Genomic DNA, 12,600 nt, shown 5'->3' with positions numbered 1-12,600 from the left:
GAAATTGGGCATGGTGGTGCACACCTTTAGTTCCAGCACCGGGGAGGCAGAGGCTGGCAGATCCCCGTACGCTCCAGGTACACACAGCAAGTTCAAGGCTAGTTAAGGCTTCACAGTGAGACCCTGTTATTTTGTGAGAGGGCTCTCCAGGCTGTTTCAAATACGCCACGCCACCGCACCAGCAATCCAGGAGACTGCCCGCTCCTTACCATGCAATTCAAAGCATTGCATGTTCATCCCTGTAAATGAGTTGGTGGCAAAGCAGGGTCTCACTGTGATGTCCTATGATCTGGCCATTTCATCTTAAGCTAATTTCAGGGAGTTTGGCTCCAGACTCCAAGTAACTTCTGTTGTCAGAGTTGAACCCCAAATAAGCCTCCTTCAGTCTCTGTCCTACTTGATCTGTCGGCAACATTTGGCAAACTGATTACCCGCTTCTCCTGGATAAACTTTCTCGGTCTAGGTTTTCCAAGACATTATGTTCTGGGTTTTCTCCCTACTCTATTTTTGGCCATTTCTCATTCTCCCTGGGTGGCTCCGGTTCACCTTCCTAACCTTTCAACAAAGTGCCCAGAGTCTAGCCACTGGGCCATTTTGTAATCTACACACATCCCCCAGATCTCCTTAAAATGTGGTGATTTAAATTTATGTAATTAAATTAAAATTTCAACTCTTCAGTAGCATTAGCCACATGTAGCTAGTGGCAGCTGCCAGGGTTTGAGGGTATCCCCAAGGGCTGACACACCGAAATGTAATCCCCATTGTGAGGGAGGGTAGAAGCTTACTCTGGCTACAGTGTTTAAAAGAGGGGCCTCTGGGAGTGATTAAGACTAGCTAAGGTAGTCAGGTGACAGCCCTCAGGACTCTAGCTGATGTAAGAGGAGACAGAACAGCAGACAGACACATCATATTCTCAGAAAATGAGGTCTGTTTTGGTTTTTTGAGACAGGGCTTCTCTGTGTAGTCCTGGCTGTCTGGAACTTACTCTGTAGACCAGGCTGGCCTCAAACTCAGAGATTGGCTTGGCTCTGCCTCCCGAGTACAGGGATTAAAGGCGTGCACCATTATGTCTGGTTGAGTTTTATTTTTGTTTTTCAAGATGTATTTATTTTATGTACAGGAGTGCTTTGTTTGCATGTATAGCTGTTGGGGGCTGGTCTGATGCTTTATTTATTTTGATGCTAATTACTGGTCCTCAAGATCGGGTTACTGCAGGGATACACTTATCCTTATTGTGTAAACCTGCGTAAGACATTCTTCCTGATGGTTGATTAAAAGGCTTAAAACCTGGGCAGGACAGAATGGGGTTGGCGTGGCTAAGGTTCCTGGGCTTTGAGGAGAAGAAACAGAGAGGAAGACAGAGAGGAGAAAGGAGGATGCTACAATGGGATAGTATGGAGAAGGAACCACATGGGCTGGGAGGAAGGACTCCAATAATGGTGTGGAAAAACCCAGATGAAGAATACAAACAAGTATTTTTAAGATTATAAGATTATGGATGGAAGGCAGCCCAGATGAGGATGGTTAAGGAGGATGGCATTGGATGAGGGCTGGGAGGTGGATGGTGAAGTTATTAAAACAGTGTGGGTGGAATATCTGCCCAGCCCAATGTAAATAAGGCAATTATAAAATCTAACAGGTTAATCTTACAGACACAGGTTAAATAATACCATAATAACTCTAGGGCAAATAATAAACATTATATAGCTAAACATCCATTTAATCTACAACATATAGCTGCACACCCGAAGAGGGAATCAGGTTATAAGACAGTTATAAGCTGCCATGTGGTTGCTGGGAATTGAACTCTGGACCTCTGGAAGAACAGCCAGTGTTCTTAGCCACTGAGTCATCTCTCCAGCCCCTGAGTTTATGTTTTTTGTTTTTAACTGTTTTGAACAGTAAGATTTAATGTACAGTGCTCATTACGGTGAAGGACAATCTACTCTGAGGTCATCCAGTAGTTTGAGTTTGAATAAATAAATACTGATTATTAAGAAAGACAGGACTCCCTGTCTTGCAGGGAGTACAGTGACTAATGAAGGGAGTCAGACTGAAACACTTGTATTCTGAGCTCCTGATCTGGTAAATCAGAAAAGCTGCCAAGCAAGTTGGCTCTTCATTCAGACTCAAGCAGCCACTGTAAACTTTGTAAACCCTTACTGTAAGAAAGTGGCCAGGCCCCAGGCATGCCACCTCGCCACCTGAGGAGCTCTGGCAGCCAGGTCCTGGCCCCCCTACCCCCCAGCCCTGTCTTCCCTAATGGCCCCAAAGGTCATTTTCTAAAGGCTGTAACTGTCATTCCCAAGGTGGGAGAGTGCCCAGACCCCCCCCCCCAAGAAAAAAATACCACCAATCCCTGAACAGGAAAACTCACCAATCCCTGAGCTACCTCCAAGCTCAGGACTTGAAATCCCACCAGTCCTCACCCTAGAAATCTCTGCCCTCGACCACTCTAAACCCTAAGAAATCCTATATAAGCCCTGCCTACTATTGAGTTCCTTGCTGTCTTCTCCCAAGAGCAGAGGCAGCCACCCCAGGATTGATCCCTCCAAACCCTGGATATCCCTAGCTGTAGCACTAACCCTGAAATACCCTCCCTCAGGGCTGTGAGGCCTCTCTGCTGAGGAGGCCTCCCCTCAGCTGTGTGGTTCCTAGCTCCCTTGTCTCAGGACACCCTTCCACTGGGCACTTCCCCACCACAGGGTTGTGTGGTTCCTGGGCTCCCAAGTCCCAGGATACCTTTTCATCCAAGCAGAAATGCCAACTAAGCAGGCAAAGCTTAGTTGCCTGGAGAACGGTGCTGGTATCTGCAGCAGCCTCTTATGCAGGTTATCTACCTCGCTGTGGGGCTGGAGAGACGGCAGTTTGGGAGTGCCTGCTGCACAGTCATGAGGACTAGAGTCTGGATCTCAGCACCCACGGAACAAGCTGAGCATCTCATACATGCACTGTAACCCCAGTTCTCAAACAGGGACAGGATGAGCCCGAGGTCCAAGACAGAGCCTGTCTCAAAAGAACAGGCGGAGTGGGAGAGAAGAGTGGCCTAACAGCCCCTTCTGGCCGCTGCATGTGTGCACAGGTGGATCTGGAAACGTGTACACCATACTCAAGACTTATGTGCACACACAAATCTTTTAAAACAAAACAACCAAAAATCCTAGACAGGATTTTGGTTTAATTTTACACCTAACAAAGATGGCTGTGTCATATTTGACGGAGACATAATTAATACAAGTTTTTCTGAGCCTCCGGCTACTGATTCAATGTGGTTAAAGGAAGGGCATTTATGAAAAACTTGTTTTGTTTGTTTCTCTGTGTGGTCCTGGCTGTCCTGGAACTTGCTCTGTTGACCAGGCTGGCCTCGAACTCACAGATCCGCCTGCCTCTGCCTCCTGAGTGCTGGGACTACAGGCGTGTGCCATCACGCCTGGCTGACTGGAACTCAGAAGAAGGCTTCAGATCGCCTGGTACTTGACCTATGGATGGTTGTGAGGCCCCACATGGTACTGAGAATCAAATCTGGGTTCTCAACAAGTGCTCTTAACCCCTGAACCATCTCTCTAGGTCCTGAAAAACCTTTAAAAATGATTTATTTTATGTTTATGAGTGTTTGCCTGCATGGAAATCTGTGTGCCATGTGCATACCTGGTATACATGGAGGTCAAAAGAGGGCATCAGAACTGGAGTTACAGCCAGTTGTGAGCTGCCATTGGGTGTTGGGAATTGAACCCTGATCCTCTGCAAAAACAAGTGTTCCTAATTGTTGAGCAATCTCTTTAGCTCCTGAAAAACTTCTATCAAAGGTCTTGGGGCTGGAGTGATGGAGATTGGTTAAGAGACCTGATTCCCTTCGCAGAGGACCCAGCTTTGGTTCCCTGCATCCACACTGGGTGACAGACAACTTCCTGCAACTCCAATTCCAAGGTGCCTGATACCTGGCCTTCAGCAGTGCTTGCAACGTGGTCACATAAACTGTGCAGGCACACTCACATATATATGTTTAAACAAATAAAATTTTAAAAGTCTCCAAAACTGGCTGTGGCAGCTCATGCCAGTCATCTCAGCACTTGGGAGTCTGAGGCAGGAGGACTGTGGAGGGTTGAAGGCCAGCCTGACCTACAGAATGAGACTTTGTCTGAGAAATTAAAACAAATTTAAAAATCTCCTTCCTATTGTCTTTCCCCAATTAATTTTAAAAGATGTTTCTATGAAACTAGTGGTAAAATACATAGTAAATCTTTTTTACATGATGGAATTACAAGTTCAATTCTATGTGCCTCTTTTTTGTGCTCTGTATTTCACCATAGCAACCCAAAGCATTAAGCAGTCAGCTAATGTTAGAAAACAGCAGCCTGTTCATGCTGTATGCAGCTACACCAAGGACATCCTAAGAGCCCAATCTGTGTGCATTTTGTTTGGGAAGTGAAGCATCGGATGCAGTGTTTCTAGAAACTATTGTTTCTATGCATGAGCTAGTCGGGAAAACTTCCCAAATGCAGCACTCCACCTACCTGTGGGTCACGGCACTTATGTCCACAGTGGTCAATTCTGAATATACTTAAGAGATACTAAAGCTCTTTTCAGTTGTTTTTTTCCCAGGGAAAAACACTTTTATAGGAATGAAAGCAGTGACTGCAACAAGAGCCCATGAAATGCGTGCACGTTAGAGATGAGCAGCAACTGTGGGGAAGTTTAGGCAGATAGGGAGGATAAATATGCCCTGGCAGGAAGAGGACCAGATGCCCTGATGCCCTTACTCTCAAACAGCCACCAGTTCCTCAGCTAAGGATAAGGGGACACAGGTGCTCAGGCTGTGCAACCCTGCACTCTAGGCACTGTCCTGGGATGCTTCCTAATACTGCAACAATGATAAACCCACGTTCCTTCATGAGACCTGAGCCATTAGAGAGAGGACCCAAGTTAACATCTTCTCAAAGTGATGGCCCAAGAGAGCGGCAGAGATGACGGTGGGGCTAACCAGAAGCAGAGCCAAAGTTCATATTGAGTGATGACAGCCTCTAAAAAAAAAAAATCTCAATTTATTCTGTGTTTGAATTTTTCAGTGGTAAATTATGGCATATTTACTGCTATCGACATAATTTAATGGCTATTGAATTTTTACCCTTTGTAAGTACTGTTTGTAAAACTGAAAACCTTTAAGACTAATTAATTCTTACTTAAATGTGACAATACCTAATATAATAGTTAATGAGAGGCTATGTATGGATATACTGAGCCACTATTTCAACATACAGAGGTAATAATTAGCAGTTTCTCATTTCTTCTTTCATAAACACGTATACTATATACATGTTATATATATAGTTAAGTATATGCTTATATGCACACAATTATATTTATGCTTTTGTTTTTCCCATAAAAGGGGGAATGACACCATCTTGCTTTTCTCTAAATGCATCTCAGAGAACCCGCATACACTCCATGAAGAATTATAGCACAAAAAATACTGCTGGGCTTTGCTGAAGCAGCAGGAGGCTAACACTGGAGGATTCCGAGTTAAAGGTCAGCCTAGACTAAGTAGTGATTCCCACCCCACCTAATAAGACCTTGTCTGGAAAAAGAGAGAGAGGGAGAGAGGGAGAGAGGGAAAGAGAGAGAGAGAGAGAGAGAGAGAGAGAGAGAGAGAGAGAAAGAAAGAAAGAAAGAAAAAAAGAAAGAGAGAAAGAGAGAAAAAAGAAAGAGAAAAAGAAAGAAAAAGAGAAAGAGAGAAAGAGAGAGAAAGAAAAGAGAGAGAAAGAAGAAAAGAAAGAGAGAAAGAAGGAAAGAGAGAGAGAAAAAGAGAGAGAAAGAAAAATAGGAAGAAAGAGAGAGAAAGAAAGATAGGAAGAAGGAGAGAGAGAAAGCAAGCGAGAGAAAGGAACACATGAGGCGCTGAGGCAGTGCCAGTCTCCTGCTGGTGAGTGTTTGCTGTGACAAGGTTTCGGTGACAACCTGGGTTTACATATCTCTGTGTACTTGTGTCTGTATATTTGTTTACAGGGTAAACTTGCAGAATTGGCATTGTTAGGCAGAGTGTTTTTCAAGTGCTCTCCATCTTGCTTCTACTAAGCAGAACTAGGAGGTGGCGAGAACAGCATCTTCTATGCCCTCAACTAGTTTGGACCATTTCTGTCTCCTTTTTAGTTTTCATGACTTTAGATGCCCATGGCAGAGCTGCACTGTTTTCTTTCCTGGCCTCCCTTACCTCTAAAGACTTAGCTCTGCTCACCGGCCTCCTCTGTATTCTTCTTCCCAATAGTTCCTGAAACTAACACCAGTGCGGCTTCCTCTCCTAAGAGCATGGTCCCCTAAGTCACATCTATCTTATCCATTTTCCCTTCATCCATGCCACAACCGATAGTTTTTCATTACAGACACATGGGCCACCCATGACATTGTGGATTCAAGATCTCCTTCCTCAATAACCATCCAGCAACTTGAGCTTTACCTATAGTAATATTCATATGCAATAACATTCTGTCCCTCCAACCTAACACCAATACTTACTTCATTGTCCAATCCCTTCTTCTGATTTCTACTCTTTAGAATCCCAGTTGGACCTAAGTAACCTGCCTTCTTCACATTTAACCTTGTATAGTTAAAAAGTGTCATTGAAAATACACAACTGAGATCACTTGGCAGATTTTAAATTGATGCCCACTATTAGGCATTTGACTTTGTATGGAAGGTCTACTTACATTTCTTTAGTAAATTAGATTCAAATTCACATTTCCATTATATCTTATCCTATAAATCTTCCCAATTAAGCTTTCAAAGTCACCAAAACTTGGCTATCAAATCTTATTGACAATTGGGATCATCAACAATCTTCAGGCCACTAAATCTGAGAGGGACTTTGTTTTTACTACGTGTTTCAGAAGACCAGAGGCGGTCTCCTATGAGCTTGTCTTTATGACTCGGAGCCTCCGGTGTTCCTTCTGCTGTTCTGGTTCCTGGGCAGTCTGACTGCTGTCTCCTAGCCTGTGCTCAGTGCTAGATTCTGAGCAATCTTCTTTTCTCTTTTTCCTTTAGTAGCCCTATCTGATCTATACAATCAATGTCTTATCAACTCCCAACTTAGTACAGAACTTTTTGAAATAAGGTCCTGCTACGGAATCCAGGCAAGGCTTCAGCTTTCTGTCTTGGTCTCGGGTGTGGGCCATCACCCCAAACAGTGTGCCACATTTCTCCTTTATTATTAAATGGGCACCTTTTAATTTCTTAATTTCTCCTCAAAGCCTGAGAGTTATTCTGGATTTCTCTTACTCTTGCTCTATCATTGTATTTAAATAAACTGATTTTCCATTCTTCTGCCTCCTGGCCAGATCACTTCCACTTCTTACGTGGACTGTAGGCAACTCCCGTCAAGAGTCTCCTTCTTCTTCGTCTTCCACTAGGATTCCAACGTCTCCTAAAGTTACCATTAGGAAACAGTGTGGAGCTGGGTGTGACACCAGCCTATCTTCAAGACCAAGGAGGCAAAAGTTGGCAAAGATCACTGTGAGTCTGAGGCCAGCCTGGTCTATATACCAAGTTACACACCAGCCAGGGCTATGAAGTGAGACTATCTCAAATAAATAAATAAACAAACAAACAAATAATGAATAGATAAAATTTTTTAAAAGGTGACTGTAGTTTGATTCAGTGTGTTATCATTGGCTTCCTGTATTTACAAAACAAAAAAGAAAGGAAAGAAAAACAAACTTTACCAGAGCCAATGGCTCCATGTGGTCCAGCCCCTATCTCTCTGTCCAGCCCATGCCCTTCTTTCTAGCCCACAGCAACTCCTCCCTTCCTGGAGGCCTTTGCTCTGCCATTCCCTCTGGCAATTAGGTGCCTTTTCTTCTAATCATTATGTAATGGGCTTTTAAATGTTTTTGTAATTCAAAGCCCATTTTAAACACCCCACAGAGGCTGTGTCTAACTGAAGTGGCCCCAGGCCCACAGCTGTGGTAGAGACGCCTCTTTCTTCTGCAACACTTTTGTTTCCCCCTTCATTCTAAAGGGACCTTGGGCCGGGTGTCGCTCCGGGTGTCGCTCCGCCACGTCTGCAGCCCCAGTGTCTACAAGAACTCTTAACGCACTGAGAACGTTCAGTAGACATCTGCCCTGTCAGAGCCAAAGCTGCAGAACTGACTGCAGCCAGCCAGCGCTGTCAGCCGGCAACAGCTAACAAGCATGTTGGGGGAGAGCATCATGCTGAGCTTTGTTTGCCAATGACTCACAAAACAGGAAGGTTTACCGATGTGCGCTAATATACTCATCTGGCCTGTGGCTTCCTTTGGTCAGCAAGTGGCTATCTTTTCATTCGGCAATCCTTTAAGTGTTTAAAGTGACTCATTTTCAATGCGTGTGTCTGTACGAGCATACACTATGTATGTGTGGGGCCCCACAGAAGCCGGAAGCCCCTGGGACCCCTGGGGCTGGCGCTGAAGGTGGTTTGTGAATGATGCAGTGTGAGGGCTGGGAAGCTGGCTTCAGGTTCTCTCGAGGAGCTCCAAGTGCTCCTGACTGCACTCAGCAGTCCTCAGATGAACTCGATAAGCACATTAGTGGTTTTAATCCTAGCAAATTAATTACAAGCCTCATGAACAAAGTTTTCTAAAAGCTTCTCAAATAGGTGAGTGATTTGGACTGGTTTCCATTTTTCTTATTAGCTGACATCTTTTAATCTAAACACATGGTCCCTAGACATTTTGTTCAAGTGACTGGATTATACTCCCCGAATTTAACATCAGATGTTATGGCTGAACATCTGGTGTTAACACTGGATTTACAAAAAAAAAAAAAAAAAAAAAAAAAAAAAAAAAAAAAAAAAAAAAAAATTCTGGGAAGCTGAAGAGATGACTCAGAGGTTGCTCGCCCAAAGGTCCTAAGTTCAAGTCTCAGCAACCACATGGTGCTCAGATGGTGGCTCACAACCATCTGTAGTGAGATCTGGTGCCCTCTTTTGGTGCACAAGCCCACACAGGCAGAATGCTATATATATGTTTTTGTTTTTTTTTTTTTGACCAAATAACCGTTTTATTTTTAAGAGACTAAGTTAAAAAAAAGAAAATCACACAATGTACATGAGTCACTCACCTATATATCTCAAAACACTTTCTACATTTCATTATATCTGTAAAACAATAAATTGCCAGTGATCTTAATTATTGGTTGAAATAATAGATGAATTATACCAACAAAATTCTCACATTAAACTGACACAAACTGTATCTGTTTGGCCCTTTATATTACAAGGTCAAATAAAACAAAACAAAAAAACCTTATAAGACTATAACTCTTAATTAGGTAGAATTTGTATATATTTAAATTTTAGGTTGGCTTAAGTAAAATTGGTCTGGACAAGTTTTGTTTTTATTAAAATTAACTAACCCCTGGATTAAAGTTCTAACTAAAGAATGTCATCCTTTTCTCCTGGGACACAAATGGTCTTTGCTAATCAGGCCTCTCAGCTTGTGTGTTGGTTGCATTTGGCAAAGTTCAATCCTCACCCAAACCAGTAACAACCTGCTCTGGCTGGCAATCAAATAGCAAATCTATTTTGGGCATTAATGTTTGAAACTCCAAATGACAGATGCCATGGAGCACATGAGGAAACTGATATGCTGCTAAAATACAGAAGGGGATCTGAGACCCTCTAAAACAGCTGTTTCCTTATTCCAAGGCAAGTAAATGAATCAGGCTTTGCTCATGTGGAATGCTGACATATGCAAAACCAAGACTCTTCAGCCTGAAACAACAGGAGGGGCGGTGATCAGCATCCGAGAACAGGCCTTGACTTCCCGCTCTCAATGACTCTACCTTATCATCATTACATTTGTGTGTTTGTGTGTGTGTGTGAGAGAGAGAACAAGAGAGGGAGAGAGGAAGAGAGAAAGAGAGAGAGGGAGAGAGACAGCACGGATGTCAGAGGACAACTTGGGGACTCAGCTATCTCCTTCACCTTTGCTGCCACCCCAGCCTTTTTTTTTTTTAAATGTTATGTAACAAAATACCAGAAACTTGGTAGAGTACTAAGACCACACATTTATATGACAGAAATAAAGAAATCTTCAGAATTCAGAGAAAAGTTTTGATAGCTCCCCCAGAAAGGACACAGACTTAAATCATTTCAACGAAGCTTCAGCCTTGAAACTGGTGGAAGCCCAGATTCTTACATAGGTGGTTATAGCTTCAAAAATTTGCTTCTGGAACCCTGTGATGTGTGTTCTGAAGAGTGAACATAGAAATAGCTCATTCTGGCTAAGTATGAGCTTTAACATTTTTAACTGCTTAATTTCTGAGCACGGGGAATAAACCCAGAGCCCATGCATGGCAGACAAGCACACTACCGCTGAGCTATCTCCTCACATCTTTCACTTAAAGCTCTTCTGTCCTCTGTGTGTTTAAAATCTGATCCAGGCTTGTGGTCTTGAACTCACCTTGCCCTACTGTGACAGCCGCCACTCCTGGGATTCAGGCCTGCAATGCCAGACCAAACTTGAACTCTGATAAGTAAACCTGACTGGTTTGTAACATGCAAAACCCACACGGTCTGTAGATTTACAGTTTCTGTGGTCCAAAGCCCATGCATAAGCCAGATCTGAGGTCTTTGCTCTGGTTTTTACCAACTGAAATACAGCCATGAGCCAAGATCAGGACTTCATCTTAAGCTTGGCGTCAGTGAACAGATGTTTTTAGTGCAGGTCTGCGGAACCGGGCACCCACTGTTCCTCCCTCCATGGCAGGCTGTTTCTTCAAGCTCAAGATCTGGGTGTCTTGGGCACTTCCAGTTTCTCTGGCTTTTTCTGTGAGCCTAATTTTCATTTGTCATCTCCGCTGCCTTACCTGTCTCTGAGTGTGCTGGGGCCTACGTAAGGATAGAGGCTTTCCTTGAGCTTCCCCTTGATGAGGTGGTCCAGGGTCTCATGCAGGAAAGGCTGGTGCTGCGTGTACACATTCTCCACCCCCTAAAATATCAAATGGTTCTTATGTTATCTGGGGAAGCTATCAATGTAACAGTTAATGACACATCAGAAAAGGGGCATCTCCTCCATGGAGACCTATGAGATAGAATCAAACATGAATTGGATAGGACTCAAACAAAATCAAATAGGATGTTTGTGTGTATATGCACATATGGGTGTGTGTGCATGTGTATGGATGTCAAAGGTCAACACTGGGCACCTCCCTCAATGGCTCTCCACCATATCTTCTGAGACAGTCTCTTATTGAACCTGGAGCTCAGAGATTTGGCTAGACTAGCTGGCCAGCGAGCTCCAAGGGTCCCCCTCCCTTCGCACATACTTCAGCACCGTGGGGCATAAACACACTCCATGGTATTTGCCTTCTTATGTGTTTGCTGGGTATCTAAACTCAGGTTTGAGCAGCAGGCACTTCACCAAATGAATCATCTCCCCAGCCCAGAATCTTAGAACACTTAAAAATTATTTTAATTAGATGAAATTGTTCCAATCTTGCAAAATTACTAATTTTTTCAAAAGTACTAAATTTAAGGCTAGCTATTTTTAAAATAAGGTTTCAATAAGCTTTTCAAGGAATTTAAAAACCTGTAATCTTGGGGCTGGAGAGATGGCTCAGTGGTTAGGAGTGCTGTCTGTTCTTCCAAAGGACCTGGGTTCAATTCCCAGCACCCACATGACAGTTTACAACTGTCTGTAATGCCAATTTCAAGGGATCTGACATCTTCACACTAAATTCACATAAAAGAAAACTTAAATAAATTATAATTAATAATAAATTAAATAAATTATAAAAAAACCAAAAAAGTCATTTAAAAAAGTTTAAAAAAATCTGTAATCTTTTACTTTGTCTCAATCTCATTTTTTTTTTTTTTGTGAAAATGTTAAATAATAGAGAAAACAAAAAGAAAGGACTGTGTAGAGGAGATGCTAAGGCCCACGGAGCAGAGAAGCACCAGGAAACAAAAGAAAAGCTACAGATGAGCACTGTAAAGAACAGGCTAGGGTAAAAGGACCTGAGTTAGAGCCTTTTATCAAGTAAAACTCTGGGCCAGTGGATCCCATGACAGTACCGTTAACTTGACAAGCTCTAGAGTTACCTGGTAGATGGGCCTCTAGGCAAGCCTGTGGGAATTGCCTTGATTATGTTAATTTAAGTGGAAAAAGCATCTCCACTGTGGGCAAGTCTTGAGCCAGAAGTGGAGAGAGTAAGCATAAACACTAGGCGCATTGCTGCTGTCTTCTGACTAGGTATAATGTGACTGGCCTCCTTAATGCAGTGACGGACTGTTCAAGAACTGTGAACTAACACAAGTCCCTTTTCCTTTAAGTTACCGTGTCAAAGGATTTTACTGCAGCACCCGGCGGACACTGACACACCCACTTGTGATCCTAGCACTGGGGAGGCAGAGACAGACCCCTGGAGCTCACCAGCCAGCCTAGCCTAACCTAAAAGCCCAAGCCGCAACCTCAAAACCCACGGCGGCCGGCTCCTAAAGAATGTCGCCGGAGCTTGACCTCTTTCATCACCACACACACACACACACACACACACACACACACACACACACACACAGACAGAGAGGGGCAGGGACAGGCTGAGGGAGGTGGGAGGGAGACGGAAGGACTG

At 43.5% G+C, this 12,600-nt stretch overlaps 1 protein-coding gene across 1 annotated transcript in view; it reads right to left on the bottom strand.

Annotated features, from left to right (window-relative positions):
• Positions 1-12,600, bottom strand: part of Vps45 (vacuolar protein sorting 45 homolog) — a 63,295-nt gene that overhangs the window by 21,739 nt on the left and 28,956 nt on the right. The window contains exon 13 of the mRNA XM_055603786.1: positions 10,837-10,958. Within this exon, the coding sequence (XP_055459761.1) occupies positions 10,837-10,958 (122 nt within the window). The remainder of the gene's footprint in view (positions 1-10,836; positions 10,959-12,600) is intronic.

This window comes from Psammomys obesus, unplaced genomic scaffold (genome assembly GCF_907164565.1).
Source record: "Psammomys obesus unplaced genomic scaffold, mPsaObe1.curated_primary_1811, whole genome shotgun sequence".
Taxonomy (NCBI): Eukaryota; Metazoa; Chordata; class Mammalia; order Rodentia; family Muridae; genus Psammomys; species Psammomys obesus.
Note: the sequence above shows the minus strand (reverse complement) of the source record. Positions and strands in the feature narration are given on the sequence as shown.